Source organism: Hemitrygon akajei, chromosome 22 (assembly GCF_048418815.1).
Source record: "Hemitrygon akajei chromosome 22, sHemAka1.3, whole genome shotgun sequence".
Lineage (NCBI taxonomy): Eukaryota > Metazoa > Chordata > Chondrichthyes > Myliobatiformes > Dasyatidae > Hemitrygon > Hemitrygon akajei.
This window is the reverse complement of record NC_133145.1, coordinates 566,091-593,649: the sequence shown is the minus strand read 5'-3', so window position 1 is coordinate 593,649 and position 27,559 is coordinate 566,091. Positions and strand designations below refer to the sequence as shown.

General features: G+C 45.3%; 1 protein-coding gene across 2 annotated transcripts in view; it reads left to right on the top strand.

Annotated features, from left to right (window-relative positions):
• Positions 1-27,559, top strand: part of LOC140714928 (protein HID1) — a 278,586-nt gene that overhangs the window by 93,947 nt on the left and 157,080 nt on the right. For both annotated transcript variants that reach the window (XM_073026599.1, XM_073026598.1), the window contains exons 6-8: positions 4,443-4,559; positions 6,445-6,667; positions 26,384-26,440. In XM_073026599.1, coding sequence (XP_072882700.1) covers positions 4,443-4,559; positions 6,445-6,667; positions 26,384-26,440 — 397 coding nt within the window. The remainder of the gene's footprint in view (positions 1-4,442; positions 4,560-6,444; positions 6,668-26,383; positions 26,441-27,559) is intronic.

The following is a 27,559-nucleotide window of genomic DNA, read 5'->3' as shown; positions in this document are numbered from 1 at the left end:
AACATGTGCACACTGAATAATTTCTTCAAAAATTATGCCAGTTCTAAAATCTGCAGACAAATCATCGTGACACTGTCCACATCAGAAACTGGAAAAGGAAATGTGATTGTATGATCATGAAATATACTTAACATGCTGACGAGGTGGAAGCGACAACCTTTTGTGTGCAGTTTAAATTTCTTTGTGCCTTAGTAGCAAGGGATGTGTGCTTAGTAGTGATCTTTCAAAAATTACTATTTTCTGGAATTGTTAAGAAGGGAAAGAGGTAAAAGAGAGGATATTATAGGCCAGTTAGCCTGAATTCATTGGTTGGGAAGATGTTGGAGTCCATTATTAAGGATGAAGCTTCGGGAAACAGGTAGTCCCCGGGTTATAAACGTCCGACTTACGGACAGCTCGTACTTACGAACCGAGGAAGGAGAACACCGTCCGCCATTTTAAGTCAGATTGCGACGCTGTCCGCCATTTTAAGTTGTTGCCGTTGACACTGTGAGTGTTTAACTTTATATTTGGCTTAAATTTTTCTTAGTAAGATTCACCCTGACCCCGCCCCTCCCCCCCCCCCCCGGTTGGCTGGTGGCACAGTCAGATCAGCACCAGGCTAGAGAACGGAGGTTCCCGAGTTCGATTTAGTGACCGATCACTCCCGTGCCAGATTGATGTCGATCCAGTGACTCCCATACCATCTGTGCCGGGTTGATGTCGAGCTCGCAACTCGACCTCATTAAAAAAAACACTGCCACCACCAGTTTAAATTCTCACGTGGGATATTGTGGAGGATCAAATACCCAAACCCAGCACTGCCCCCACTTGTCCCATTTAACCTGTCTCAGTGCGGTGCAGTTTAGGACCTGGGAAATTCAGTGCTGTGGTCCTTAGGACCCAGCGGACCTCGAGACCACAGTGTTTCTGTTCCATTGATGGGAAGCGATCGTGATTGAAAATAAAGTGGAAATAATTCCAAGTTGCATGCCATCTTGGACAATGACTCCCATCCATTCCATAATGTACTGGTTAGGCACAGGAGTACATTCAGCCAGAGACTCATTCCACCGAGATGTTATACTGAGCGGCATAGGAAGTCATTCCTACCTGTGGCCATCAAACTTTACAACTCCTCCCTCGGAGTGTCAGACACCCTGAGCCAATAGGCTGGTCCTGGACTTATTTCCACTTGGCATGATAACTTATTATTATTAAATTATTTATGGTTTTATATCGCTATATTTCTTCACTATTCTTGGTTGGTGCGGCTGTAACGAAACCCAATTTCCCTCAGGATCAATAAAGTATGTCTGTCTGTCTGTCAATGATCGGAACAATTTTAAAGGATAACGGATAAAGTGAGAATAATGGAGCATGTGAAAGTTCCTGCCCCGATGAAAGCTACAGTTATTACTAAGCAACGCAATGGTTTAATTATTGGAATACATACATTTCTTAAGTGTTTTATATGCATAGAAAGGTAAAATATATGCTATATACTAAGACAAACGTTTGACTAACTGATGCTAAATAATACCGGATGTACTTGTTCCGACTTAAAGATGGACTCAGGAACGGAACTCGTACTTAACCCGGGGACTGCCTGTACTTGGAGGCACATAATAAAATAGGCCAAAGTCAGCATGGTTTCCTTAAGCAAAAATCTTGCCTGAGAAATATATTGGAATTCTTTGAGGAAATAACAAGCAGAATAGACGAAGGAGAGTCAGTGGATATTCTTTAGTTGGACTTTCGGAGGCCTTTGACAAGCTACTGTACATGACACAAGATAGGAACCCATGGTATTACAGGAAAGATACCAGCATGCATAGAGATTGACTGATTGGCAGTAGGCAAAGAGTGGGAATTAAGGGGGCCTTTTCTGGTTGGCTACCGGTGACTAATGATGTTCTTCAGGGGTTGATGTTTGGACCACTTCTTTTCACCTTGTATGTCGCAAAAGAAGTGGCAGATGGAATATACTATATGGAAGAGTATGTTCATGCATTTTAGAATCGTAGAAACATAGAAAACCTACAGCACAATACAGGTACTTCGGCCCAAAAAGCTGTGCCAAACATGTCCTTACCTTGGAAATTACCTAGGGTTACCCATAGCCCTCTCTTCTTCTAAGCTCCATGTACCTGTCCAGGAGTCTCTTAAAAGACCCTATCGTATCTTCCTCCACCACCTTACCCCTGACATCTCCTCTGTACCTATTTCCAAAGACCTTAAAAGTGCCCTCTAGTGTTAGCCATCTTAGCCCTGGGAAAAAGCCTCTGACTATCCACACAATCAATGCCTCTTATCATACACCTCTAATCCTTCGTTGCTCCAAGGAGAAAAGACCGAGTACACTCAACCTATTCTCATAAGGCATGCTCCCCAATCCAGGCAACATCCTTGTAAATCTCCTCTGCACCCTTTCTATGGCTTCCACATCCTTCCTGTAGTGAGGCAACCAGAACTGAGCACAGTACTCCAAGTGGGGTCTGACCAGGGTCCTATATAGCTGCAACATTATCTCTTGGCTCTTAAACTCAATCCCACGATTGATGAAGGCCAATGCACCATATGCCTTCTTAACCGCAGAGTCAACCTGCGCAGCAGCTTTGAGCATCCTATGAACTCAGATCCCAAGATCCCCCTGATCCTCCACACTGCCGAGAGTCTTACCATTAATGCTATATTCTGCTATCATATTTGACCTACCAAACTGAATCACCTCACCCTTATCTGGGTTGATCTTCATCTGCCACTTTTCAGCCCAGTTTTGCATCCTATCAATGTCCTGCTGTAACCTCTGTCAGCCCTCCACACTATCCACAATACCCCCAACCTTTGTGTCATCATCAAATTTACTAACCCATCCATCCACTTCCTCATCCAAGTCATTTATAAAAATCACGAAGAGTAGGGGTCCCAGAACAGACCCCTGAGGCACACCACTGGTGCAGAATATGACCCGTCTACAACTACTCTTTGCCTTCTGTGGGTAAACCAGTTCTGAATCCACAAAGCAATGTCCCATTGGATCCCGTGCCACTCTCAATAAGCCTTGCATGGGGTGCCTTATCAAATACCTTGCTGAAATCCATATACACTACATCTACTGGTTTACCTTCATCGATGTGTTTAGTCACATCCTCAAAAAATTCAATCAGGCTCGTAAGGCAGGACCTCCCTTTGACAAAGCCACGTTGACTATTCCTAATCATATTTTGCCTCTCCAAATGTTCATAAATCCTACCTCTCTGATGATGCAAAGATCATCCCTAGAGGTTTAGCAATTTTGGTAAAGGAATAAAGGTGTAGACTATTTTCTAAATGGGAAAAAATTCAAAACTCAGAGCTGCAAAGGGACTTGAGTGACTTATGCAGGTTTCCCTAAAGGTATTTACAGGTTGAGTCGTTGGTAAGGAAGACAAATTCAATGTTAGCATTTATTTCGTGAGGACTAGAATATAAAAGCAAGGAGGTAAAGGTGAAACTTTATTGGTCAGACTGCACTTAGAGTGTTGTGAGCAGTTTTTGCCACTTAGGGTCTAGAGGAGGTTAGTGAGAATGCTACTGGGTATGAAAGGGTTAACATATGAGGACCATTTGATGCCTTTGAACCTGTACTCGCTAGAGTTTAGAAGAATGAGTGAAGGGGCATTTCACTGAAATCTATTGAACATTGTAAGGCCCAGATAGAGTGGATGTGGAAAGGATGTTTCCTACAGTGGGGGATCTTGGACCAGAAGGCCTAGCCTCAGGATGCAAGGACGTATCTTTAGAACAGTAATAAGGAGGAATTTCTTTAGCCAGAGGGTGGTAAATCTTTGGAATTCATTGCCACAGACACCTGTCATTGGATATTTTTAAAGTAGAGATTGATAGTTTCTTTATTAATAAGGATGTTAAAGCTTTCAGGGAGAAGGCATGAAAATGCTGTTGAGAGGGATAATAAATCAGCCATGATGGAATGGCGGAGTGGACTCAATAGGCAAATAGCCTAATTCTACTTCCACGTCGTATAATCTTATGACCTAAAATCACTTTGTGTGAAGTTAGGAAGGGAAGCAGCAGGGTGGGCTGTTTAGTGGGAATGAGGTCAAGGTAAGTGTAAGACAGAAATGAGTTCAGCACTCAGGTGATTGAACCTTTGACCCCATGGATTGGGGAAGTGGCAGCAGAAGTTCGCTGCATGGTTTGGACAAAAGCTTCTGAGCTCCTAACCATTGGATTCCAAGGGGATGGGTTTAAAGCAGCTTGCATTTGAGAGAAGAAACTGTGTTTGCCTTTTGTAGTTGGGACATCAGCACTACAGTGACACAAGTTTATGATCAATATGTGCAGCTGGACTGAGCATTCAGTCATTGCCAAGCCTAGCCTGGCAGTTTGAAGGGCATTTACTGTTGTTTAAAGCAGGGTTGCAGCTCCCTTCCTCAATCAAGCTTCTCTTGTTCCCTCAGGACAGAGCTGCTAAAACTGCTGCTGACTTGTTTCTCAGAGGCTGTGTACCTTCCGCCTACATCTGAAGGGAATATTCTCAATCCTTGGGTTCAGTTTTTCTGCTCAACAGAGAACCGGTGAGCCCCAGCAAGCAAGTAGAGCGGGAATGAGTATGATGTTCCTGGCCACTGTGAATCTCTTGTAACACCTCTTCCTCAGCTCCCATCGGTCCTTCCAATCTTCTCTATTCCTGCTCCATGACAGTGAACGTACTTGTCAAAAAGAATGAACGTTAAAAAAATGTGTTGTCTAAATTATAGTAGACATGATGAGGAAAAGCAAAGATGTGTGTCCATTTTCCTGCCCTTAACTTATGAAAGGCTGTCAACCTGAAACATTGACTCTGTTTGCTGTCTACCTACATGATGTTTGTTCATTTATTCATTTATTGATATACAGTGTGGAATAGGCCATTCCGACCCTTCGAGGCATGCCAACCAGCAATCCCCCAGTTTTGATTCTAGCCTAATTGTTGGAGAGTTTATACTGACTAATTAAATTACCAACTGGTATGACTTTGGAATGTGGGAGAAAACTGAAGCTCCCAGAGGAAACCTATGCAGTTATGGGAAGAATGTACAAACTTCTTACAGGCAGTGACAGGAATTGAACCTGGGTCACTGTTACAGCAAAGCGTTGTGCTAACCACTATGCTACAATGCTGCCTCATGATGTTTTGGATATTACTTCACATGAACTAATCAGTTACTGATTGGCTTCAAAGACCCATTTCATTCTGTGGTCCCTGTCTGTCATCTACTCAACCTCCGTATCACTACTGTGGGCACACTTACCAGCTATCCATCACTGTTGTGTGGTTGCTGACTGATCGCTGGCCCAGCCACACTGTGTGGTCACTGACTGATTACTCAGCCAGCCCCAGAGTGTAGTTACTGACTGATCACTGGCCCAGCCACACTGTGTGGTCACTGACTGATTACTCAGCCAGCCCCAGAGTGTAGTTGCTGACTGATCGCTGGCCCAGCCACACTGTGTGGTCACTGACTGATTACTCAGCCAGCCCCAGAGTGTAGTTACTGACTGATCGCTGGCCCAGCCACACTGTGTGGTCACTGACTGATTACTCAGCCAGCCCCAGAGTGTAGTTACTGACTGATCGCTGGCCCAGCCACACTGTGTGGTCACTGACTGATTACTCAGCCAGCCCCAGAGTGTAGTTACTGACTGATCGCTGGCCCAGCCACACTGTGTGGTCACTGACTGATTACTCAGCCAGCCCCAGAGTGTAGTTGCTGACTGATCGCTGGCCCAGCCACACTGTGTGGTCACTGACTGATTACTCAGCCAGCCCCAGAGTGTAGTTACTGACTGATCGCTGGCCCAGCCACACTGTGTGGTCACTGACTGATTACTCAGCCAGCCCCAGAGTGTAGTTACTGACTGATCGCTGGCCCAGCCACACTGTGTGGTCACTGACTGATTACTCAGCCAGCCCCAGAGTGTAGTTGCTGACTGATCGCTGGCCCAGCCACACCGTGTGGTCACTGACTGATTACTCAGCCAGCCCCAGAGTGTAGTTACTGACTGATCGCTGGCCCAGCCACACTGTGTGGTCACTGACTGATTACTCAGCCAGCCCCAGAGTGTAGTTACTGACTGATCGCTGGCCCAGCCCCAGAGTGTAGTTACTGACTGATCGCTGGCCCAGCCACACTGTGTGGTCACTGACTGATTACTCAGCCAGCCCCAGAGTGTAGTTACTGACTGATCGCTGGCCCAGCCACACTGTGTGGTCACTGACTGACCACCGACCCAACCCCACTGTGTTGTCTCTGACCAATCATTCAGCCAGCCCCACTGTGGTTACTGAATAACTATTCTGACCTGGACTTTATATCTTTTGTGACTTCTATCTCTCTGTTGTGTTTGATTTAATTAAGAAGTGTAAGGTCTGCTCCATTAGCTGGCCTGTCTAACCTGTGGCTGGTTGCTTTGTTTCAGACATGCTCTACCACTGTTTACATCGCTGCTGAATGTTGTATGTGCCTACGACCCTGTAGGCTATGGGATTCCATACAACCACCTACTCTTCTCCGACTACCGAGAGCCCCTGGTGGAGGTGGCCGCCCAGGTTCTTATCGCGACCCTGGATTACGATGCCTCCACCAGCCTGAATCCGTCGGTGGATGGGACCACCACGAGTACAGCCATGGATGACACAGAGGTGAGCTCTTGTGACACTCACTCAGTGTGAGTGACAGCTTTGCTGCTTCCAGCAAACACAGTCTGTTTTGTGAATCAGAAGTTCATGTCAGGATGAGACAGTAAAATGGTGCTGAGGCCAAGATCAGGATACAGGTGGGTATGGGCTGACCACCTAAGGGACTGGTGAAACTGCATTCTGCTGCATTTTCTACTTCCTGTAACCCCTCCCTATGTTAAAGGCAAAAGAAGATTCAAATTTATGAAGATCTTATGAAGGTTTGTAGAGTTGAGCATCACTGGCAAGGCCAGAATATATCACCTGTCTTTAATTATGCTTGAGCAGATGGAGGTGAGTCTTGAACTATTGCAAGGTTTCTGGTGACGGTGCTTCCATGGTGCTGTAGGGGAGAGAGTTCCAAAATTTAGATGTGGTAACTGTGAAGGGTCAGCGATATATTTCTATGTCAGGCCAGTACATGATTTGGAGAGCAACTGGCAGTGTCCCCATGTACCTGCCTGCTGGGTCCATCTTGTGGTGGAAATAATATTACAGCTTTTACAAGATAATTATTTGGTTGGTCTGGTTCTATACATACATCAAGAGCAAGAGGATAATTAGGATGGGGGTGGAACCACTCAAGGATAAAGGTGGGAGCATTTGCTTGGGTGTGGAGAATGCGAGTGAGGTACTTAATGAATACTTTGCTTCAGTATCTACCAAGGAAAGGGATATGGAGGACCACGAGATAATTGTTGAGTGTATAAATATGTTAGGGCATTTAGAGGTCAAGGAGGAGGAAGTGCTGGACCTCCTAATGAGTATCTTGGTGGATTATCCAGGGCCTGATGGGATTTACCCCAGGTCATTGAAAGAGGCATGATATATTGCTTGGGCTTTGACCAGTATCTTCTTGCTCTTTCTAGCCACAGGCAAGGTCCTGGAGGACTAGCAAGTGGATAATGTTGTACCTCTATTGAAGAAGGGAACAAGAGAAAATCTTGTGAACTATGAACCAGTGAATCTCAGCGTCATCTGTAGGGAATTTGCTGGAGAAAATTTTTAGGGATAGGATATTTGAGCATTTGGAAACCCATGGCCTAATTAGGGAGAGCCAACATGGCTTAGTGCAGGGCAGGTCATATATTACCAACTTGATTGAGTTTTTTGACAAGGTGATGAGAGAAATTGATGAAGGTAGGACAGAGGATGTTGTCTACATGGATTCTAGTAAGGTGTTTGACAAAGTCCCTCAGGGGTGGCTAATTCAGATGCATGGAGGATGCATGGCAATTTGGCTGTTTGGATTCAGAACTGGCTTGTGCATAGAAGACAGACGGTAGTGGTTGAAGGGACTTGTTTGAGCTGGAGGTCTATAATTAGTGGTGTTCCGCAGGGATCTGTGTGGGACCTCTGTTGTTTGTGATATATAAAATGGCCTGGATGAAAATATGGATGGATGGGTTAGTAAACTTCTGGATGATACCAAGAGTGGTGGAATTGTGGATAGTGTAGAAGACTGGTAAAGAATACAGCATGATATAGATCAGTTGCAGATATTGGCAGAGAGTTTAACCCAGGTAAACATGAGGTGTTGCACCTAGTTAGGGCAAGTGCAAGTGTAACTTTTGCTTTGGCCAGCAGCTTAGTATAGGGGGTGATAGCCCCCGGCAAGGCCAGACTTTCAAGAAATCTTGTTTGGGTGGATGCTGTGCAATATGTCCCGTTACAAATCAGTACCCTGGAATAACAAACAGTACACAATATGCGATTAAACGATTGAGCTTTATAATTCTTAATTTGACTATATGGTTAGTAAAGAAAATAAAAAAAAAGAAAAAGGGATCATTCTCATAAAGCAGTTTAATGCGCAAATGTTGGAGCTCACTGATAAGCCTTGTCCACCATCGACCTCCTCCGATTGTCGCTGACCTTCGGTCCCTCGTTCCAAGTCCATTCCATCCGGCAGTCTACCAACTCTCTCCACTCGCGTCTTCCCTCCTCATCTCTCCCCGGCAAAGGACTGGGAAAATCTGTCTTACAACCTCACAAGAAAGAACAACATTTCTCTCATTGGATTGCCCCCGCATTCCAAAACCCCGTTATCTCTAGTCATAACCCAAACATTGCTGCTACAGAGAAACCATTACATTAGCAGTGAAACATTACAGAGAGACCACTACGTTAGCAATGAATCCTTACAGCATGTTACACTCTCCCCCCGCCCCCCCCCCCCCACCAAGTTTAGTCATGTCCTCATGACGTTGAGATAATTCGCCAACCCTTCCTGCAAAACACTAAACCGAATCCAGGTGTAAAAGGCAGTGACATAGCTCCCCAACACAGTAGGGGTCACACTCTGTTCCCCTGCTGTTATGTAGGAAGCCTATCTGGTGGTCTCCTAATTCTCTTGAGACCTCTGCACCCCTTCATCTACTTCCAGTCTACCTGGCAAGACCTCCCCCGATCTATCACTTGTGCCCACCTGCAACTCGGAGCCCTCTGTCCTGTGGCCAAACCCCGCTTCCTCCCCAACAGAGTCCCGCTGCAACCCAGGCTGCCCACAGATAGCACCCCCCCCCCCCCACGTCACTCGTCGTCTTCAATGGGAGAAGGGCAGGGAGTCTCTTCCTCAATCAATGGGGAGTTAGCAAAAGGCAGCATATACCACACATCCAGGTCTTCATCCTCCGGATCAGTATCCCTCTCGGGTGGGTGCTGGCCTAACTTCACCTGTTAGGGGCCTGGTAGTTGCCCTGTGTTTCTGCAGAGTCCTCTTACTGGGTGTAGGCTCAAGTCGGACTCTGGGTCTACCTGCACCTCTTGCCCCAGGGGCAACAGGTGGTTCCAATGGAGAATCTTGACAGGCCCACTCCCATCCTCTGGTTTCACCCAGGAAACTGGTAGGTTTGGCACCTGACTCTCCACCACATAGGGCGTAGCTGCTCAGCGGTTGGCCAACTTGTGCTTTCCAGGTAGCCTCAAATTGCTTATGAGGACTCGGTCTCCTGGCAGGAGTTGGGAGAACCTCACCTTTTGATCATGCCTCCTCTTATTCCCTTGATTCTGTTTGGCAGCCGCCATCCCAGCTAATTCATAAGCCCTTTTCAACTCTCTTCTCATGTCAGATACATACTTCAGATAAGTCTTAAGTGATAAATCACCCTCATCAGTCCCAAAACAAAGGTCAGTGGGCAACCTTGCTTCATGCCCAAGCATCAGATAATATGCCGAATACCCAGAAGCTTCATTCTGTGTACAGTTATAACTGTGAACCAGATGCCCAATATGTTGACTCCACCTGCTCTTTTTACTCATCTCCAGGGTCCCGAGCATGTCTTGCAAGGTCCGATTAAACCCCTCTGACTGGGGATCACTCTGCAGGTGATAGGGCGTCGCCTTCAACTTCTCAACTCCAAGCATGCCCAGTAACTCACAGATGAGTCTGCTCTGGAAATCCCGTCCCTGATCACTATGTATTCACCTGGGAAGGCCATAATAAATGAAATACTTCTACTATATCACTTTTGCCACCGCAGACGCCCTCTGGTCCTTGGTAGGAAAAGCCTGAGCATATCTGGTGTAGTGGTCCGTGATGACTAAGATAGTCGCTGTGTTGCTGGCATCGGGTTCTACTGGCAGGAAATCAATACACACCAGGTCCAGAAGCCCTGCATTCTGCAGGTGGAACAAGGGAGCCGCCCACATAGGCAATGTCTTCCGCTGTATGCATCGAATGCATGACCTGCACTATTCTTCGACCTCTGACTTCATTCGGGGCCCATAAAACCGGTCTCTGAGCAATCCATAGGTCTTTTCCACCCCCAAATGTCCAGAATCATCATGAAGTGATTTCAATGCAATCCTCCAATACTTCTTGGGCAGAACCAGCTGGCAACTCTGGAGTCGGTCTGGGGGTGACGTGACCCGGTATAACATATATGTCAAACTCAAGGCCCGCGGGCCAAATCCGGCCCGCGGTGGAATTATCTTTGGCCCGCGAGATAATATCTAATTACTATTAAAGCTGGCCCCAGTAATCGAAGCGCCTATGGCGTATGATATGGCTAATGCTGAGTTTATTCAGGTACCAGGTTTTCAGGGTTTTTAGTGTTTATTCGGCAGTCTTGCTCGGCAGTCTTCTTCATAAGAAATGGAATTTGTAAAGTGAAACACTTTGTAGTTATAGCAGAGACTGAGACGCATGAGAGCAGGCTGAAAAAACGGAGGCAATGAAAGCTGCGTTCATATGCGTCCGACTGATCCGGCCCGCATGAAGCTGCATTTTGCTCAATCCGGCCCGTGACCTAAAATGAGTTTGACACCCCTGCGGTATAAGATCTGGTTCTTCAACTCAAACAGAGGCCATTCTCGTAGTAATGGAGGTATTGATGCATGTTTCGTCCTCTCTGCCTGAGCCATGTCTACCTTTTCGACCATCGCCCAAATGGTACCATTGCCAGGATCATCTCGCTGAGCAGCAGCCACTTCCCTAGAACTCAATTCCGGCAGCTGATTTGTCTTCAGAGCAGTCAGGTTACAATAAACTTGGGAGATGGCGGCATCAGAAGCCCCCAGTTGATCCGCCGCTCACTCCTGCCCCTCCTTTTCCTCTGCCTTCACAGTGATAGCAGACTGACACATGGCCTTCACCCCTGGGGCAGGAACGCTCAGGTGCCTGTCGGGACAAAGCAGCAGCATCAATGTTCCTGCTTCCCGGTGACTACTTCAGGCTGAAATCCTAGGCAGACAATGCCGCCAACCACCGATGGCCTGTGGCATCCAGTTTTGCCGAGGTCAGCATATAAGTTGGGGGGTTGGTGTCCGTCCTCACCTCAAACTTGCCCCGTAGAGGTGGTCTCTCTGCTTATCCACTACCGCCCATTTCAACGCCAGAAATTCCAACTTGTGCATGGGGTAGATTTTCTCGGAGGGTGACAGACTCCAGCTGAAAAACGCTATGGGCCTCAACCCAGAGCCCTGATCCTGATACAGGATGCCCCCCCCAAACCCTGTCGGCTGGCATCCGTGTGCAGTATATACTGCAATTGGGGGTCCGCAAAAGCCAGCCCGGCACCTGGGTCAGCAGTTCCTTCAGCAACTGAAAGGCCTCCTCACATTTTGCATCCCACCTCGGTCCGCAGGGCTCCGATACTCTCCACCCTCCTGTCCTTTTCTCCCCCTCCCTTTCGTCCCCAAGGAGGGTAACCGCACTGAAGCTGATTCAAAGGGTGACTCACTTCACGTAGCCTTTCACAAACCTCCAATAGTAATCACAGAACCCGAGGAATGAGCACAGAGCGCTCACAGTCTGCAGTCTTGGCCAAATGGTAACCGCCTTGATCTTAGCTGGGTCTGTAGCTACTCCATCACACGAGACTATGTGCCCATCGTTGCCAACAGATGTTTGGCAGAACTGGCACTTATCCAGGGGAAGTTTTAACTCTTCAGCTTTCAGGTGGCCCAGCACCTTCAGAAGCCTCGCTTCATGTTCTTCCAAGGTGGATCCAAATACTATGAGGTCATCCAGATATACCAATACCTCAAGCAAGTTCATATCCCCCCACTGTGTTCTCCATGACCCACTGGAAGGTTACAGGAGCTCCCAAGGTGCCCTTGGGCATCCTTTCGAACAGGAAAAATCCCAGGGGACATATAAATGCCGTTCTTCCTTTGTCGGCCTCTTTCGTGGGGATCTGATAATATCCACTCCTCAAGTCCAGCACACTGAACCACTTTGCACCACTCAGGCACTCCAGCATGTCTTCAATCCTCAGGACAGTATACTGGTCAGGGATGGTGCACCTGTTTAAGAGTCCTATAGTCCACACATGTCCATACCTTCCCATTCTTCTTGTAGACTGCTACCATTGGGAACGCATAGGGGCTTTAGGACTTGGTGATGATCCCAGCTTCCTTCAGCTTACACAAGTGCTGCCGAACGTCCTCCCCCTCTGCAGGGCCCGTCGCCGCAACCTTTCTCTGAACAGGGTATCCTCAGTCACTCAGATAGTGTGACGTGTGCTCTTGGAACAACCCACATCAAACTCGTTAGTGGAAAAGCCACCTTCCAGCTTCAATGTTCTTCTCTACCAATCTCCTCTTCCAACCTTCAGGAACCGGGGAGTCCCTGAAGTTGAATGACTCAGCGGTCAACTTTCCCCCTTTTTTCCAATAGTTTCTCCCTGGCGTGTCTCACAGGGGCACTAGACATTACCGTCACCGGGAACAAATGCTCCAGGGGCATCCCCCGCTAGAAGGTGACCTCCCTCTTGGTAGTGTTCCTGACAATCACTGCCATCCTGTTTGCCTGTACAACTGAGGGCTTCTGCAATTCGGGCCTCACCAGTACCCTAGCAGGAAATCCTGACTCCCCCTCGTGGTCTTCTGGAGCATCCACTAAGTGTGCCTTGCCCTCAGGCACTCTGGGGAAATTTGGGTGTCCCCATCACTCTTGCTACTTCCAAGGACCATACTACCGTTGGCTTCGACTGGGTGAACCACACAGTCCCTTGTCTAAATTTGATAGCCGGTCTGATGCAGTCATGAACTTCCTCAAAAGCATCTCGAAACACTGGATGCACGGACAATGTACCCAGAAAGCTCTTGCCAGCCTTCTCCTTTCAGGTCTCTGTGAGCTTCTTCAACAAGAGGGGTCTTGGTCCCCACCAGAATTGAAACGCTGCTCTTCTCAACAGGGTCTGGACAAACCAGCACTAATGGACCCACTAAGCCTTCAGGAATTGGGCCTTCCACTTTTGGGGGTTCCTTGGTACATTGCTGGGACCATGTTCCTCCAGAGACACTAGGCCATTCCCTCACTGGGTCTCCTCTAAGTTTTCCCAACGACTCCCTGTGCTTAGATACCTGGGGGCTCACTCTCCTGGTGTGACACTTGCTGCCAGCAGCCCTCCGCATTGTTCGTCCCCTGGGGGATCCGCCCCCCCCCCCCACCATATGGAGGGGGGGGGTCACCTGCTAAGAGCTGACATATCTCCGCTCTCAACTCTGCCTCAGTCTCCTCTACCGCTCCCCGGGGTAGGCTATCTGTGGTCACTTCACCGGAGGGGGACTACTACTGAGGACTGTACCCTGCTGACGGAGCCCTCCCACGCTTCCCAACATGTTCTCCTTTTCCCGTACCGCTCTGATCAGCTCAACAAAAGATGGAGGGGGACGTGTCTTACGAGACTGTCGGAGACCCCAAGCAATCAGGTCATGGGACTGGGTGCCTCTGGCTATCTGGTCCAATCTTAACTGATCCAGCTCAGCCACCTGAATGACCTCTCTGTGCTGCAAGCAATTTAGCTGCCCCTGCAGCCAAAAAGTGAAAGCAGGAAGCTTCTCCCCCATCTCCTGACGCATATTCTGATCATGAGCTCGATTGGGCTTCCTGTTGGGCCAAAGGCTTTGTCCAGTGTTTACATATAATTGACAGATGTCGCTATGGGATATTTTAACCTGATGGCTCTCACAATGTCAGCGGCCCACCCATTCAAACTTTCAACCAATCTCTGTCGCTTTACGTCATCAGAGCACTGCCACTCATCTAACAGCTGAGAGGTCCATTCCTCCCAAGTCTCATACTCCTCCTCCCCTTTAGGGGTGGGCATTATTCCAGAGAATTGGCGGAGCCTACCATAGCTATGACTTAGAGATGATTTTTCCATTTATTCGCCAGAGAAGTAAGGGTGAATATTAACTCAGAATTCTCACTCTTCACTAGGGGACGTGGACTAATTAGACATTCCAAATCCAACCACTCCTTCCCTCACTCCTCAGAAAATGAGAGAGCCCTGTCTTTGAAATCTCCGCCCCCAGCTACCGCTACCTCAGTGCTGGTCTGCATTAAAATGAGAGCTGCGCCAGCCATTTCATCAAGCCTCCACCCATAATCACAACTTTAACAGTACTTAACAGGCGAATTAATAATTCATCCGGAGTAGAAATATCTACCCCACTGGTTCATTGCTCAAGGTAATCACACAGCATCCAACGGAATCAGTCCTAGACGAGTCCCCACAATTGTAACTCTTGCTTCTGCCAGCGGCTTAATATAGGGGGTGATAGCCCCTAGCCCGGCTAAACTTAAGAAATCTCACTTGGGTGGATGCTGCGCAATGTGTCCCCTGTTATAAGTCAGTACCCCGAAAATAACAAACATTACACAATATGTGATTAAATGATTGAGCTTTATAATTCTTAATTTTACTATATGGTTAGTAAAGAAGACAAAAGAAAGTAAAAGGGCCTATTCTCATAAAGCAGTTTAATGTGCAAATGTTGGAGCTCATTGATAAGCCAGTTGTCCACCATCAACCTCCTCTGATTGTCGTTGACTTTCAGACCCTCGCTCCAAGTCCACTGTGTCTGGCAGTCTACCAGCTCTCTCCATTCTTATCTTCTCTCCTCATCTCTCCCCGGCAAAAGACCGCAAAAATCTCTCTTCCAGGCTCACAAGAAAGAACAACATTTCTCTCATTGGATTGCCCCTGCATTCCAAAACCCCGTTATCTCTAGTCATAACCCAAACATTACTGCTACAGAGAAACCATTACATTAGCAGCAAAACATTACAGAGAGGCCATTACATTAGCAGTGAAACCTTGTTACACAAGGAGAGTACACTGTTAAGAGAAAGATCCTTAACAGTCTTGCTGAGCAGAGAGATCTTGGGATCTAGGTTTATATTTCATTGAAAATAATGACACTGGTTGATAAGGTGGTTAAGAAGGCGAATAGAATGCTTGATTTTATTAGTCGAGGCACTGAGTTCAAAAGTCAAGAGGTTATTTTGCAATTTTATAAAACTCTGGTTAGGCCACATCTGGAGTATTGCATATAGTTCTGGTCGCCCCACTATAAGAAGGGTGTTGAGACTTTGGAGAGGGTGCAGAAGAGATTTACCAGGATGCTGCCTGGTTTAGAGGGCATGTGCGATCATGAGAAGCTGGACGAGTTATTTCCTCTGGATTGGCGGAGGTTGAGTGGAGATCTGATAGAGGTTTATAAGATTATGAGAGGCTTAGATAGAGTAGACAGTGAGTATCTGTTTCCCATGGCTGAAAAGTCTAATACCAGAGAGCTTGCATTGAAAGTGAGAGGGGGAAGGTTCAAGGGAGATATGAGGGGTAAGTTTTTTTTTACTCAGTGGTGGATCCCTGAAATGTGCTGCCTGGTATGGTGGTGGAGGCAAGCACATTAGAGGCTTTTAAGAGTTGTTCGGATAGGCACATGGATGTAAGGAAGATTGAGGAATATAGACATTGTGTAGATAGCTGGTATTAGTGTTTGAGTGTTTTTGATTTGATTTTTAGCTGGTTCAGCACAACATTCTGGGCCAAATGACCTGTTCCTGAGCTGTACTTTTTTATGGCTCAGTTTAAAGATTACACCCAAGATTTGACTGGTATTATCACTGAATGTCGAGTGGGTGGTTGGACCCTCTTTCACGTTGTGCCTTTGATACAAAAGTATTGCTGAGTGCAGCATGGACTGCTCGATTTGCTGAGGACTTGTAAATGTAATTGAGTTTTATATAAGCATGAGTGAACCTCCCCACTCCTGACCTTGTGATGGAATAAGTGCCATTGATGAAACAGCTAATGATGATCGGGCCCAGGATACTGTCCTGAGGAAATCCTACAGCCGGAGAACCTGCTCACCAAATGCCTCCAGGGTGAATCCATCCTCAGCTCCAGCTGTACTATGTGGTCAGTCAGGAGCTGCACCTGGACACATTTTCTGCACACATGTTGGCCAAAGATATTAGAAGTCTCCCAGATTTTCCACTTGGTGCAGGTGGAGCATTGCATGGATCATAGTTCTATTGACAAATTTATAAATTCCAATATCGATGCTGCCCTCATCTGCATTTCCATTTTCTGAACATCCACATTCACCCCATCTTCCCACCGCCTTACAGAAGTAAAGTGCCTTTTGTCCTTTCCTACCACGCCGTGAGCCTCCACATCCAACACATCAAGAGTTTCAGTTGTTATTCAGATCAAACATCAGAACAGGAAAACAAAAAACATCCAGTGAGTGGCAATTTCTTAGGCAAAAATACATTGTTAGTGAGAGAGGTCAGAGGAAAATGGCCAAACTGGTTCAAGTTGACAGGAAGGCAACAGTAACTTAAATAACCTTACATGACAACTGTGGTGTGCAGAAGAGCATTTCTGAATGGAGAATACATTGAACTTGAAGTGGATGGGTTCCATAGAGCAGCACAAGACCATACCTGCTTACACTACTGAGGCCACTTTATCTTGTATCTAATAAAGTGGCCACTGAATTTACTTTAAAAGAACAGAACTCTTAATAAGGATCCCTGGGAAGTTTAATTGTACATGATAAATAACCTTTCACAATTAGTCCCAAGTTCCTTTTACTGAGTTAACTTTCTATCCATATTGCTACAGAGCACTTTGATACTGCAGGCTTCAGTCCTGGTGCCAAGCATGTTATCTGGTTGCTTTTTGGAAGTCCATATGTCCCACATTAACTGCATCATCACCATTAGTCCCCTTTGTTATTTCATAATCAAGTTAGTTAGACACCCTTCACCTTTAACAAATCATGCCAGTTTTCACTCCTCTCACCACCTGAGGTTGCATATCTACTATTTTAACTTCCACTAGACCCATCCCCTAAGTGCATGTCCTTTATGAATTTTTGCTCCATCAAGGATTTCAACTCTTAATATCCATTATTGAGACACCAGCAGTATCGCATTCCATAGTAAAGACTGATGTAAAGCATTCATTTCATAACTCAGCCATGCCCTGTTTCTCAAGTAGTTTTTCTTTTTGTGCTTTAATCAAGACCAATTTGTCTGTTACCACCCTTTTACTGTTGTCATACATAGATTCTTTTGGATCCCTTTTTCATATTGCTGTCAGACTTGTTTTCCTTCTCCCTCTCCCTCTTTATTCCCTTCTGAACTTTCTGTAATCCATTTCATTCTCACTTGATTAAAACAAGGCATCTGTTGTTTTTCATTTCTTTTATTCTCTTATTTCCTGATCATTCATGGAACTTCAGTTAGTTTTCGACTTCTGCACTGTATCTAAAAAGGGTCTCGTATCTTTAGGCTTCCTGGTGGTATGTTTGCAATTTACCTTGAACAGATCTGTTCTTATCCCATTGTAATTGGGCTTCCTCCAGCAATATGCAGTATTTTAGTCTTGAGGTCCATATTCTTTTCAGCAGTTAATGTAAATGTTATAACATTAGGATCACTATTTTCTTGTTATTCCACACTGATACTTACTCTTCTTGGTGTGGCTTATTTCCTAGAACCAATCCAGAAATGTGGCTAGTGTCTTGATCAAGTTTATTTTCCTGTGGGCATTCACAATAAAGAAACAAGAAACACGATAAGATAATGAAAGACTCCCCTCAGCAGGATGAACAGACAATCAACGTGCAAAAGACAACAAAAAAAGGAAATAATAAATAAGCAATAAATATTAAGTCTTAATATTAAGAAATTGAGTCTTTGAAAATAAATTGATAGGTTGTGGAACAGTTCAATGATGGGGTGAACGAAGTTATCCCTTGTAGTTCAAGGTCCTGATGGTTAGAACATAGAACTGAAATTTGCAGCACATTACAGGAATCATCAATAGAGACGGAAGAAGTACTGGAGGATTGGAGGGTTGCCAATGTTGTGCCAACCATGTAACCTACTCTAGAAACTGCCTGGAATTTCCCTACTCCATAGCCCTCTATTTCTCTAAGTTATATGTACATATCTGAGGGTCTCTTAAAAGACTCTGTCGTATCTTCCTCTACCACTGTTGCTGGCAGTACATTCCACGCACCCTCCACTCTCTGTGTGGAAAAACTTACCTCTGACATCCCCCTGTACCTATGTCCAAGCACCTTAAAACTATGCCCCCTCATGTTAGCCATTTCAGCCCTGGGATAGCCTCTGGCTATCCACACGATCAATGACTCTCCTACACTTCTATCAGGTCACTTCTCATCCTCTGTCGCTCCAAGGAGAAAAGGCAGAGTTTACTCAACCCATTCTCATAAGGCACACTTTCCAATCCAGGCAAAATCCTTGTAAATAAATCTCCTCTGCACTCTCTCTGTAGTATCCATATCCTTCCTGTAGTGAGGTAACCAGAAATGAATGCAGTACTCCAAGTGGCATCCAACTAATGTATAGCTGTAACATTACTTCACAACTCTTGAGCTCAGTCCTGCAGATGATGAAGGCCAACACACCATATGCCTTCTGAATATCACTGTCAACCTGCACAGCACCTTTTTGGGCATGGACCCCAGGATCTCTCTGATCCTCCACACTGCCAAGGGTCTCATCATTAATATTATATTATGTCTTCAAATTTGACCTCCCAAAATGAACCACTTCACACTTATCTGGGTTGACCTCCATCTGCTGTTTCTCAGGCCAGTTCTTCGTCCTATCGATATCCTGCTGTAATCTCTGACAACATTCCATACCATTCATAACACCCCCAACTTTTGTGTCAGCTTTTCTTAACTAAATTTTCTACATGTACACCATGGTTATTTGACCCTATCATCCTTTCCTTGCCTCAATGGAACATACCTATGCAGAACGCCATACAAATATTCCCTGAACATTTGCCACATTTCTGCTGTGCATTTCCCTGAGAACGCCTGCTCCCAAGTTTCTGCCTAATAGCATCATATTTCCCCCTACCCAAATTAAATGTTTTCCCATTTGTCTGCTCCTGTCCCTCTCCAGCACTATGGTAAAGGAGATATAGTTGTGATCACTCCCTCCAAAATGTTGTCACCAAGAGATCTGACACCTGACCTCGTTCATTTCTCAATAACAGATCAAATTCAGCCTCTCCTCTAGTTGGCTTATCTACATATTGTGTCAGGAAACCTTCCTGAACACACCTAACAAACTCCACCCCATCCAAACCCCTTGCTCTAAAGAGATGCCAGTCAATATTAGGAAAGTTAAAATCACCCATCACAACAGCCCTATTATTGCAGCGTTCCGGAATCTGCCTCCCTATTTGCTCCTTGATGTCTCTGTTACTATTGGGGGTTTATAAAACACCCAGTAGAGTTAGTGTCCCCTTTCTCTTTCTGACTTCCACCCACACTGACTCCGTAGACAATCCCTCCTTGACTTCCTCCTTTCCTGCAGCCATGATACTGCAGCCGTTATTAACAATACCACACCCCACCTCTTTTGCTTCCCTTCCTGTCCTTTTTGAACCATCTAAAGTCTGGCACACTCAGCAGCTATTCCTGCCCCGAAGACATCCAAGTCTCTGTAATAGCCACAATGTCATAGTTCCACGTATTGATTCACGCTCTAAGTTCATCCACTTTGTTTATGATGCTCCTTGCATTGAGATAGATACATCTCAAACCATCAGGCTGAGTGCATCTTTGCTCTATCATCTGCCTATCCTTCCCCACAAACTCCCTACAAGCTGTCTGTACTTGTGCGCTAACCACCCCATCCTCTGCTTCTTCACTTCAGTTCCCACCCTCCTGCAAATCTAGTTTAAACCCTCCCCAATAGTATTACCAAACCTCCCTCGCAGGATATTGGTTCCCCTCCAGTTCAGGGGTAACCCATTCCTCTTGAACAGGTCACCCCTTCCCCAGAAAAGGTTCCAATGATCCAAGAACTTGAACCCCTGCCCCCTGCAACATCTCCTCAGCCAGTCAATCGTCTGCACTATCTTCCTGTTCTGATCTTCACTAGCTCGTTGCACCGGGAGTAATCCAGAAGTTACCTCCTTGGAGGTCCTACTCTTCAGCCTCCTTCCTAACCCTAAACTTACTGTGCAGGACCTCTACCCCGCTCCTGCCTATGTCATTGGTACCAATATGTACCATGATCTGGCTGCTGACCCTTCCCTTCAAGAATATTCTGCAGCTGCTCAGAGATATCCTGGACCCTAGGACCCAGGAGGCAACACAATTATCCTGGTGTCTCTTTTGCTGCTGCAGAATCTCCTATCTGTCCCCCTAACTACCGAGTCCCCTATGACTATTGCTCCACCTGACTTCACCCTATCCTTCTGAAGCTCAAGCCAACTACAGTACTATTGTCTGGCTGCTGCTGCCTTGCCCAGATAGTCCATCCCCCTAATCAGTATCCAAAGGTGTATACCTGTTGCTGAGGGGAGTGGCCACAAGGGGACCCTGCACTGACTTCATTTTCCCTTTACTTCTCTTGGTGTTCACCCATCTACTCCCTGAATTCTGCATTCTGTGTGTAACCATCAGCTCAAAAGTCTTACCTATCAATTGCTCTGCCTCCCGGATGATCCTTAGTTAATGCAGTCTTTCAGGAGTTGGAGTTGTCTATTTCCCATCAGGTGTAGTCATCAGGTTCCATGAATTCTCACATCCTACAGGAGGAGCATTCACTGCCATATATGGCATCCTGCCTACACTATACTATGGGCAACTGACACCAAATCAGCAATAATGAAAGGAAAATCCTACCCTTCTTACTTATTTCTTTAGGCTCAGCCTCTTTTCATTGAAGCCTCTTGAGTCAAAGCCTTTAAGTTCCCACTCTGACAATGTCCAGTGCAACAATGGCTGCTCTGCTAGATCCTGCTTCTCTTTTATGGTTTAAAAAAATAAGAAAAATGCAAGGAGAAAGAACTCACCGCATTTGGTGGTGCTCCGCTTGCCTTCTGCTGGCGCCAGTGCCTCTGAGGCTTCCCGTGTCTATACACTGGTTGAGGGGTAATTATTGTTAATGAACCTGTTGGTGTGGGTCATGAGGCTCATGTACCTTCTTCCTGATGGCAGCCATGGGAAGAGAGCATGGCCTGGATGGTGGGGGTCTCTGATGATGGATGCTGCTTTCCTGTGACAGTGCTCCATGTAGATGTGCTCAGTGATGGGGAAAGCTTTACCTCAGATGGACTGGGCAATATCTACCACTTTTTGTTGGATTTTTCCTTCAACAGTCATGGTGTTTCGATACCAGTTCATGATGCAAGCAGTCAGTATACTTTCCACCACACATCTACAGAAGTTTGTCAAAGTTTTAAATGACATGCCGAACCTTCGCAAACTTCTAAGAAAGTCGAGGCACTGCTCTACTTTCACTGCATGTAAGTGTAATGGCACTTACGTGCGTATTTTGGGGACAGATCTTCTGAAATGATAACACCAAGGAATTTAAAGTTGTTGATCCTCTCCACCTCTGATCCCCTGATAAGGACTGGATCATGGACCTCTGGTTTCCTCCTCCTGCAGTGAATAATCATCTCCTTGGTCTTGATGACGTTGAGTGAGAGATTGTTGTGGCACCACTCAGTTGTGTCCTCCCATACCTCCTCCAACTGCAAGCACTGTTCCTCTTCTATCGGTGATTGGTCCTGTCCTCACTTGGGTCATCCTCCTGTTCTTTCTTGACTTTCCTCAGCATTTAACACCATCATTCCTACAGTCCTGATCGATAAGCCACAGAACCTGGGCTTCTCTACCTCCCTCTGCAATTGGATCCTTGACTTCCTAACTGAAAGAACGCAATCTGTGTGGGTTGCTAATAATATCTCCTCCTCGTTGATGATCAACACTGGCACACCTCAGGTATGTGTGCTTAGCCCACTACTCTACTCTCTATACCCATGACTGTGTGGGTAAGAACAGCTCAAATGCCATCTGTAAGTTTGCTGATGATACAACCATTGTTGGCAGAATCTCAGATGGAGATGAGAGGAAGAGCGAAGTTGAGTGATGTAGCAACGACCTTGCACTCAACATCAGTAGTACTGGAGCTGATTGTGGACTTCAGAAAAAGGTAGAATGAGGGAACATGAACCAATCCTCAGAGAGGGACTAGAAGTGGTGAGAGTGAGCAATTTCAAGTTCCTGGGTGTCAAGATCTCTAAGGATCTAACCTGGTCCCAGCATATTGTTGCAGCTATAAAGAAGGCAAGAAGCAACTGTATTTCATTAGGAATTTGAGGTTATTTGGGTTGTCACCTAAAGCACTCAAAGACTTCTACAGATGTACTGTAGAGAGCATTCTGACAGGTTGCATCACTGCCTGCCATGGGGGAGGGGCTGTGGCACAGGATTGAAAGAAGCTATAGAAAATTGTAAAATTGGTCAGGTTTATCATAGGTTTATCCGTAGTATCCAAGACATCTTCAAGGAGCAGTGCCTCAGAAAGATGACATCCATTATTAAGGACTCTCATCACCCAGGGCATGCTCTCTTCTCATTGTTACTGTCAGGAAAGAGGTACAAAAGCCTGAAAGTATACACTCGGTATTTCAGAAACAGCTTCTTCCCCATGCAATCTGATTCCTAAATAGACATTGTACCTAGGAACAATACCTCAAGTTTTTTATTATTCCTGTTTTTGCACTATTTTGAATTTAACTATTTTATATATATTTACTGAAATTGATTTACTTATTTTTTTCTCCATATTATTTATTGGATTCTGCTGCTGCTGCTAAGTTAACAAATTTCACAACATACGCCAGTGATAATAAACATGATTCTGATTCTTTACATTCTTTACATCTTGGAGTTTTCCTTAATTCTACTTGCCAAGGCCTTCTTATACTCCCCATCTAGCTCTAAAAAAATTCTTCCTGGATACCTTGTAACTCTCTTGAGCCCTGCCTGATTCTTGTTTTCTAGACCTTGAGTAAGCTTCTTTATTTCTCTTGACTAGGTGTACCACATCTCTTGTCAACTATGGTTGTTTCAGCCTTTGATCCTTACCCTGCCTCTGTGGGACAAGCCAATCCAGAATCTCCTGCTAGTGATCCCTCAGCAACATCCACATTTCCATCGTGCAGTTCCCTGACAACATCTATTCCCAATTTAGCTTCCCAAGTTCCTGTCTAGCATAGCATCATAATTCCCCCTTTTGCAATAAAATACTTTCCCATACCATTTGCTCTTATCCCTGTTCAAAACTACAGTAAACATCAGGAAGTTGTGGTGATTGTCTCCAAGATGCTAATCCACTGAGTAATCCAACACTGGACCTGTTCCTTCTGTAGCAGATCCAGTATGGCTTCTTCTCTAGTCAGTCTGTCTACATATTGTGTCAGGATTTCTTCCTGGACACTCCTGAGAAGTTCATCTCGACCTTTTTGTTCTAAGGTGCCAATATGTATTAGGGAAGTTGAAGTCAACTATGACAACAACCCTATTACTTTTGTACCTTTCTTAAAATCTGCCTTTTGATCTGTTCCTTAATGTATCTGTTGCTTTTTTTTGGGGGGGGGTTGCTTCCTTCCTATTTCAGACTTCTACCCACAGTGACTCAATAGACAATCTCTCCATGACATCCTTTCTGCAGCTGTGATATTATCCTTGATTAACAATGTCATCCTGCCACTTCCTTTGCCTCCATCCCTGTCCCTTTTGGAACATCTAAACCCTGGAACACTCAGCAGTCATTACTGGGCGTATGACAGCCAAATCTTTGCAATACTGCAATGTCGTTATTCCATGTACTGTACTGACCCATGCTTTATGTTTATCACCCTTGCTCTTGGTTCTTCTTCATTAAAATATACATACTTCAACCCATCCCACTGACTTCAATTTTGCTCTTATCAGCTCCTTATCCTTCCTCACAATCTCTCTACATGTTGCATCTACCTGCATACCAACTGTTTTATCCTCTGTTCTATTATGCTGGTTCCAATCCTCTTGCAAAACTAGTTGAAGCCCTCCCCAGCAGCTTGAGGAAACATGTCGGCAAGAATATTGGACCCCTCAAGTTCAGGTGTAATCTGTCCATTTTATACAGTTCGTACCTTCCCCAGAAGAGATCCACAATTCTGAAACCCTGCTCCAATTCCTCACACATTTATTTGTCAAATCATCCTATTTTTAGCCTTATGGCGCAGGCAACAATCTACCCTTTAGGTCCTGATTTTTAGCCTGGTACCTAGCTACCTATATTCTCTGTTTAGGACCTTATCGTTTTTTCCTACCTATGCCATTGGTACCAATATGTATCTTGACTTCCGGCTGCTCAGCTTCCGCTGTGTACCTGATCTGAGATGTCCTTGATCCTGGCACCTGAGTGGCAACATTCTCTGTTGGTCTGTTTTTCACATCCACAGAATTTTCTATCTGTTCCCAGAAGCCCTATCAACACAGCATTCCTCTTCTTCCCCCCCACCTTTCCCTTTTGAGCCACAGAGTCAGACTACATGCCAGAGACCTGACTGTTGTGGTTTTTCTCTGGTAGGTCATTCTCCCTAACAGTATCTGGAGTGGAGTACTTGAATTTGAAGGGAATGGCCACAGGGATACTCTGCACTTGTCTTCCCTTTCCCTCTCATGACTCACCCAACTACCTTCCTTCTGCAACTTAGGGGTAGTCACCTCTGGATGCACTTCGAGTTATCAGGCAGATGGAAATCTCCCAGAATTCCCATATCTGATATGCAGAACTGATTAGACTCTACAAGATAAAGAAAGAAAAACAAAATCACTTTGGCCTTTACTACTTCTTGGCAAAGCCTCATTTCCTCAGTCTATACCAACAATGGCAGTTCTGCTTAAACCTCACTTTTTTAATAGGCCTTCACCAATTGCTTAAAGAACTTTAATATCTCAACAGTTCCAGAAGACCCCATTTGCATTTTAATTTTCATGTAAGCTCACTCACTTCCAAACAAGTGATTGTTCAGTCCTGACGAAGGGTCTCAGCCCGAAACGTTGACTGCTCCTTTCAACGGATGCTTCCCGATCTGCTGAGTTCATCCAGCTTGTTTGTACGTGTTTATTTGACCATAGCATCTGCAGTGTACTTTGTGTTTACTAAGTGATTGTTCACTATATCTCAAGTCCACTGGAAGTTCTGAAAGGGTCCACTTGAATTTTAATTCTCATGCTCAGCTCAATTACCTTCAAACAACTGCCCATGATATCTCAAGCCTGCTGGAAAGTTGTTAAAGGACCTGGTCTGCGATTTCCAGTAAATTCTGTTCCCAGTATCCTCCCCACTATTAGTTGCACTGTTGTAATCTGATTCCCTGTGGTTGCTTGATTCTGAAAATCCAGCTTCTACCTTTGTTTACTCTCCAGAGGTGCAATTTTCTCTCCATTCAATGCTGCCACTGCCCCTCCTCTTTCCCTTTTCTATTATCCCTAAGCATAAATGGGTGGGGTTAAGGATGGAGATGCAGAAGAAGACTGAGGATGCTGGGAGCCTGAAACTTGTAATCTCACAAGGTGATTGTGGCAGAATCTGTCCACCTATTTGAAATTACCTGTCTTGAGCGGTTGTTTTGATGTAGAGCTGTAAAATGAAGGAATCTTGGCTGGCATGAGCACAGTAGGCAAGGGCTTCTTCCATTTCCCTTTATCATTGAAGCCAATTGTATCCACGGTAGCATAATGATTAGCATGATACTATTAAGGAGTTTGCAAGTTCCTCTCCGGAATGTGTGGGTGTCCTCCCACATACAAAGATGTATGGTTAGTAGGCTAATTGGTCATTGTAAATTGTCTTGAGATTAGGGTAGGGTTAAATAAGTGGGTTGCTGGGTTGTACATTTCATTGGACCAGAAGGGCTTGTTCCAGACTGTATTTCTAAATAAATAAATTAAATATCCCTCAGTTCTAGTTTTCCTTTCTTCTTGAGGCATCTGGTCAATTTTTAGTCATCATCATGTCAGCTGTGGAAGGAACATTGCAGCTATTCTAGTCTGCAGGGATTATGATTCAAAACTTTGTTATTTTGTCCTTTGCAGCCTCCTGGTCCTGAGAATCTGTTTGTCAACTACCTTTCCAGAATTCACAGAGAAGAGGTAAGAATACTTTCTTTGCAGGCACTGTTCGTGAAGAAGACTGAAATACAGTTGCAACTGTTGACTGGAAAAGGGAGAGGGGGAAACTAATGAACACTAGAAAAAATTTAATGTTTCAGATGATTGCCAGAATGTTTTCTTTGACAATGCTTTTGAGAAACACGTTGGTGGTTAAAGGTTCCCAATAAGTGCAGTTACCTGTTATGGCTGTGAGTTGAGAGGTGAGGTGGAGGGCATCTAGTAGGTAAAATCAGGAGTGTCCAGCCAATTGACTGGCAGATTTACAATACAGGGAAATATAACAAGATGTCCTCTGACTGGACTGGATACATATGTGGAACGGGGAATGTTAAAGTGGTTTCATCAGACTGAAACAGTTATACAATTAATTCCTTAAAGATTGTTTTATTTTTTGACGAACCATACAGATCATAAAGAGATGAAGAGGTAAGCAAGCATATCGAAAGAAAGCTTCGTTTTTATACTTCCATTAAAATTTAGGAACAGATAGGGTCTACTTTAACAGGCTTTTCCTAAATTGAAAGAAAATAGGTGTGTTCAATGCTGTGTGTTGAACGAACTGCACCATGTAGGAATTCTGAGGCACTCCTTGTGGTCTGGGTAACCACATCAGTAGGAGAAGCCTTCAGGATTGGTCTGTTTGAGTGCTGTGTTTTTGAACTTGAGCATTGAACTATAGAACTTCGGTGAAGCTGAGTGTTACATGGATACCACAGGTGATTTCCTCTTAGCTGAAGGAAAGGCAGTCAAAGAAGCAATGGGTAACCACTGCCGAGAATGAGAGGTGGGTAGATAGCATTGTGTCTCAAAATAATTTCCCTATGTTGGCAAATGGTGGAGCTGGACATATCTTTGGGGAGTCCAGCTGGAGCCAGGGTCATAGTACCGAGGGTGGCTCAGATGCATAAGATGGGAAGGAGCAAGTCCAGAGGCAGTAGCATTGGGGACTAGATAGTGGCGGAAGAGAAAGGTGCCAGGTCATGTGTGTCACCAACAATGCAGAGCATTTCAGAGACTTGGTCACAAGGGTAAGAATTGTTGCTGGATGTCTAGGGGTCTAGATGCTTCAGAAGAAACAAGAAAGCAAGTTAAGAGGTG